Source organism: Oryza glaberrima, chromosome 10 (genome assembly GCF_000147395.1).
Source record: "Oryza glaberrima chromosome 10, OglaRS2, whole genome shotgun sequence".
NCBI lineage: Eukaryota > Viridiplantae > Streptophyta > Magnoliopsida > Poales > Poaceae > Oryza > Oryza glaberrima.
Window position 1 is genome coordinate 882,518 of NC_068335.1, and position 6,279 is coordinate 888,796.

General features: G+C 41.0%; 1 protein-coding gene across 1 annotated transcript; it reads right to left on the minus strand.

The window, feature by feature from the left end:
• Positions 1-1,606: 1,606 nt before the first annotated feature.
• Positions 1,607-5,153, minus strand: LOC127753278 (protein NRT1/ PTR FAMILY 8.3-like). Its single transcript, XM_052278756.1, has 5 exons — positions 4,983-5,153; positions 4,068-4,170; positions 3,757-3,974; positions 3,141-3,676; positions 1,607-2,861 (listed from the first exon to the last, which is right to left on the minus strand). Exons 1-5 carry the CDS (start codon positions 5,028-5,030, stop codon positions 2,036-2,038), a joined length of 1,731 nt encoding a protein of 576 aa, XP_052134716.1. The 5' UTR covers positions 5,031-5,153; the 3' UTR covers positions 1,607-2,035.
• Between the last annotated feature and the right edge of the window lie 1,126 nt (positions 5,154-6,279).

A 6,279-nucleotide genomic window follows, 5' to 3' on the forward strand; every position in this document is an offset into this window, starting at 1 on the left:
TATAAAAAAATATTTGAATTCAAATTTAAATTTGGAACAGGTATGTAAACTTTTAACTTATAAATTTTGGGTCTATAAACTAATATTTGAATTCAAATTTAAATTTGAATCGGGTATGTAAACTTTTGACTTATAAACTTTGAGCCTATAAACTTTAGGTGTATAGAAATACTATATATAAAAAAATATTTGAATTCAAATTCAATTTTGAATTGAATATATAAACTTTTGATTTATAAACTTTGGATGATGTGTAAACTTGAGGTGTAGAAATTTACTAAAATAAGAAAGTAATACGGTGAAAAAAAAACTACACGTAGACATAGAGGAGAGGAGGGAGACCCGATCGCCCATTAGGAGTTTCGGCACGATCGCCGGTCTCCCACGGATGCCACGACCTTCTACTGTTGGCTTCTTGGCAGCATCGTCCTTGGCAGCCGCTAGCCTCCTGGCATCGTCCCCGCACCAGCCACGCACCACCAGGTGTTCCCTGGCCCGATCCGAGCGAGAATTGCCGGATCTAGCCACGGAAGCACCGGAACTGGTTAAAGCGGTGCGCCAACACCTGTGCCAATTGTGGCTAGAAGGGATGTCAGATCTAGCCACAGGAGTACCGGACACAAGCTTAAAACGGGATTGCGACCCCGTAGCGACTAGAGGTGAATTGCCAGCACACCGGCGTTGGCCCCCCCCTGCTCTCACGACGACTCTCGGCGACACCGCGGCGGCGGCCTAGCTTCTGGCTAAGTAGGAGAGTGGAATCCATCAACAAAATACCTTGCGATTGTTTCTCTCATCATCTAAGCGGCGTGCCCAACCAAACTGCAACTGACGCTCAGGTAACCGCCCAACTCACAACTGATTTCTTCTTCTTCTTCCTCTTCTTTTTTCTCTTTCTTCTACAAACCAGTAGTAGAATCTTGCAAGGGTCTGGTTAAGTAACTAACACACGCGATTTTCTGTTTGCTCGGTGGGAAGAAAACTAGTGACCATAGTAACACTCTTATGGTGTGTTCTGCCTCAATTGAACTTAGTGAAAACTTATATATATCCAAGTTGTAGATTTGAAGGAAATCCTATCTTACAATATTGTTAGTTGGTACCTACTAAGAAGCATTTACTCCTATAAAACAAGACATGCAAGAAGCCACATCATCAATAATTCTAAGCCATTAGATCGCATCAGTATATACTTACCAGCCGTTATCAAGAAGCTACTCATCCATCTAATTTAATCATTGATTACTCATCCAGTCACCTCCCTTTAGATCATAATCATACGCGACATTATTATCCATTTTGCACATAATACTATGTTTTCTCCTCCCAAGTTTTCAAAGATAATGTAAACTTATCTCCTTTATTTAATACAAGTCAAATTATTGTATAAGATGTGAGTTTTGTTTTGTTATAAACAATTGGATAACATAGAGTAATTGTGCATCATTAACCCAAATTTATTTTTGAAACAAGCTTGAGATAAAACAAAGATGTGCAAACTACCCTAATTATGATGATATCCAGATTGTCCATGATAATAACTTTTGTATTTCATAACAATACACAATGACATTTTTTTAAAAAAATAAAACATGAATTGTATTGTAAGCAAAGGCTATATATGAAGTCGTATTATCATTTATTTTGTATATATACATTACATCTAATTATTTAAAACATTAATTTTATTTAACGATAAAACTAACAAATCCCACCGCAAGGCGCAGGGTGCTAACTAGTGTTAAAAGAATTTAGACCTTCTCCGGTTAATCCCTACCACAAGGGGATTAAGGGGGATTTGGAGGGGATTTATTCCACCCCTCAATCCCCTCCAATCCCTCCCGATTAACCAAACAAGCCCTTAGGGATGTAGATGGCCATGTGTTTCTTCAACTCTGATGAAATTCCCTCTAGATTTTACAGGCCAATTCATTACTAGATATAAATGATAAATGTATGTCTTTTGTATAACTCATTCATGTTATGACAGCCCTCTAGATTTCGTTCGTGCTTCATGTCTTTTGTATAAATCTGGTCATGAAGCTGTGTTCTCTCTGTGTCTTGTGGAGGAATACACAAACATGGCCAGATTAAGTAAGCTAAGGGTGGCCATCATCCAGAAGAAATAGTCCAGATGGCCCTCATTCAGATTATCCGGAATCCACCCAGGTGCTCCACTGCTCGTCGTGATCACTGCGACAGCGCCAAGCACGAACGTGTTGAAGTAAGCTCCTGAAGCGATTGCGAGCTGCCCAAGCGCTGCGCAAACGCTCTTCATGCTGTCTGGCGCCTGGTCATAGAAGAACTGTGACATGCCGATGCAGCTGAAAATCTCTGAAACCCCTTGCAGAAAGTATGCTGGTGTCTGCCACAGGATACTCATTGGAGCAGCTACATTGTGGTCTGCTAAGCCACTGGATTGCACGATTGCCAGCCGCTTCATCTCGAGCAATGCTGCGTACACCATCATGATCATGGACAGTGAAAGGCCGATTCCGATGCGCTGCGCATGTGAGAAGCCTTTGTCCTGTCCGGTGAAATGCTTCACCAGTGGCACTGATATGATCTCATACACAGGAACCAAGACAAGGACGCTGAGCACGGCGATGATGGTGAGGGATGCAGGTGGGATTGCAAATGAACCAACATGGTTGTCCATGGCCATTCCCTGCTCAATGAACGTTGAGGACATCTGCCCATTGACCGCAAAAAAGATCACAAAAGATGCCCAGGTGGGGAACATCCGCAGCAGAATCTTCAGCTCCTCAACTTGTGTCACTGTGCAGAGCGACCATGAGCTCATGGGCTTGTTGCACGTTTCGTCTGATGGGGGCAGTACAATGGCTGCCTTGTCAAGGAACCTGAAGAACACAAGAACATGGTTATAACTTATAAGTGGTAATTTCTGTGCCAACTTTGCAATTTTCAAGTGGCATTCTACTGACGGATTTATTTCGATATTTCCTAAGATGATTCAGGAGCAAATTTGTTGTTTGTCACCCTTTGACCATACTTGCAATATTTCATAAGCTCAAAACATGGTAACTGTTACTCAGATGTCAAGTCTTACGTATAGGTTTTTTTTTTTTTTTTCTTTCCGGGGGGGGGGGGGGGGGGGGTGGGGGGGATAATTGAAGTACCTGAATTGATTGGTGGGTTGAATTTTATGACTTGCTTCAGTTGTTGAAGATGAATTGGATGGCTCATATAAAAGTGACTTATTTTCTGGCAATTGCAGATGGCACTTCCTAACAGCTGCAACAATCACCTGACAGAGGCTCTTGAGGGGGCTAAATCCCAGGTTCCTAAACCTGTAAACTCTTGAGCCGGCAATGAATACGGGGAAACTGATGATCATGAACACAGTCGGGATTGCGCAACCCACCCCCCATCCAACATTGTCCTGCAACCAAACAAGCACTGTGCTTGACAGCAAGGTGCTGACAGTAGTCATGTAGAAGGACCAACTGAAGAAGGAGGCCTTCTTCGGTAACTCCTCCAGATCAGTGCTATCAAACTGGTCGGCCCCAAAGGATGAAGTGCATGGTTTCATTGCACCACTCCCAAGGGCAGCAAGATAGAGCCCTAGATACACTACTGAACGATGAACATTGCCATGTTCAGAAGATGTCGAGAACATTGGAAGTGATGCTGAAACTGTCACAATGAGCATTCCCTGACAAAATGGACATATTCAGAGTCTGCAGAAGGTAGCTGATAGTGCAGACCATATTTGTGAGCTGCATTTGTGCTTACAGTGATGTAAACCGGGAGGAAAACAACAATTGTCCAGTATCTGCCCCAATAAGTGTCTGCCAGAAAGGCACCAACAACCGGTGTGAGGAAGCAAGCTCCAACCCAGGCAGAGACATTTCTGGCAGCATCGACCTTGCTTTCGTGGAGCACAGTGGTGAGGAATGTGACTAGATTCCTCGAGATTACAAAGTAGGTCATGTTTTCACAAAATTCAACACCTGGTATGCATAAAAACATTCACAAATCACAACAGAAGAAGACAAGCAGTTTGAAAATGATGTTTATTTGTTGCATCAGTTGCTCTCTAGTACCTAAAATCAAGAAGCACGCCCTCCAGTTCCCTGTGCTGTGCTTCAGGGCTGGCTCCTTGTTGATGTCAACTGAACCATCCCTTGTGTATTCTGAACCTACATCCTGCATTAGAATACAGAAATCCTTGAGTTTTCAATTGAAAGCTGCAAAATCGATGTGCTCCCTTCACATGCTGATAAGTTTTGGTGTGAACCAAACTGGCGAGTTTTCAAAAACAAAGAACTCGCAATGCCACACTTGGTGACGAAAATCATGGATGAAATCAACACATGGATAGGATGTGGGGCAAAAGATTTAGCGAGATTAGTGCTGTAGCCTTCCTGCAATCCTTGTAGCTCTGCTTTTTTCTCTGCTCCCTCCTGTCTGTCCGTCGTCTCCTCTGTTTTTTTTCTTTTGCTCCTTCTCTTTTTCTCACCGTTTTCGGTGATGCTGTACAGTTTCCTCCCCGTTTAATATAAAAAAAAAGAAAGCTGCAAAATCTTTTCAGACAACTTGAGAATAGGAGACCATATTCTTGCTTCTTATTTTTCACTCAGAACTCATAATATTGTTGATGCAATCCTTTAGGAAATATGGATATCTTCTATATCTCTCATTTGCTCTGTGTAATCAAACATGGGATCCTATATGTGTACTCTGCACAATTAATTCTTTTTATCCTTTTGGATATTCGGAAATATCCCGATTATTGTCCAATAAAAAACACATATGATAACTGAATTACTGAATTTCTCTTTTGAAATTGATTTAAGACCTGCTGGTCGTCAGATGTTATAACTGAAGGTACATTTCAAAGGAAAAATGATACAACTGATGGAGAAATTCTCTTCTGTCCCAAGTTCTCAGCTGAGGCAACCATCAAATCGAAGCATAGTATATCTTGGTAGATAGAAGAAGATAAGAGAAGAGAATACCTGAGATTGGAGAGGAAGCAGAGGCCTCTCCTCGTCTGTGGCGTCCATGGCTGCAGGGCTAAGAGATGGAGCACAAAAAGGTGAGAATGAGAGGAGGTTTAAGCAAAGGGAATGGGCACTCAGCTTAAAGACAACCAGTTTGTTGTCATACACAATCGCTCTCTTCCTAGTGACACATTTGAGACTTTGGGGACATAAAGAATCCATTGAAGCTATATATCCTTTTCTTCCAACTTTTGTACCACACAAATTGTCCTTCGAATGATGATAACTAGACACCTTATTGATGTATTGAAGACTTTTAAAAAAAATATTATGAAAACACTCAATGCCCCACAGGAGTGGATACTGGATAGCAGTATTAGTGCCCTCTTTGGTACGGCCTGTACTACTGAGCTTTTTCATATTAGCTCTGTGATTTTGACATGTAACTACACGGGCAAAATCATATTTACTTCCTCCATTCCAATATAAATGTAAAATAGTACAAATATAATGTATCCTAAAATTACAAATCTAGATAGGCAGTTGTTCAGATTCAGTCGTAGAATATATATCACATATGTACTACTTATATTGGGATCGAGAGAGTATTTCATTACCTTTGATAAAATTTGACGGAAAAATGTGAGCAACCTTAGATTAAAATTGCCATGATAAAAGGGACAATTGCTCATTTGACCCTATTCTGAAGCCTAACTACCAATATGACCCCGCTTTTTAAAGTTTGCTTATTTAACCTCGCTTTTTAAAATCGAAGTTGCTATTTGACCCTGTTTTTAGTACACTGTTAGGTTTTCATCTAGAAAAAAAGGAAAATATGTCTTTACAAGCCAAATTGACCAAAATTACCCTAACTACATCGGGGGTTCAGGGTTCGTGTGGATCGTGCTGGTCGTTCAGCACGTCGGGGGCACTGGAGGGGGCGCACAGTTCCTTGCCATGGGGAAGCTGGAGGATAAACGGCGGCGGCAGCAACAGGGGCTCTCCCGACCGAGCATCCTCCTTTATGGAGCTATATTTGTCAATTTGTATTTTTCTTCACTTCGTGCAATTTGGGATGGACAAAAATAAGACAAATATGCTGTCAAATTTTTGCAATAGTTCAGTTTGATTTTGTCAAATTTATCAAAATGAAGCCAATTCTATCAGATTTGTCTCAAATTTATCAAACATATGCCAAATTCAATGATTCATTATAAAGATGTCAAAAAATTTTAAATGAACAAAAAACTTTTATACATTAGGTTCAAATGAGCAAGGGCAAAACAGACAATTTACCCTAGTTAACTCCGTT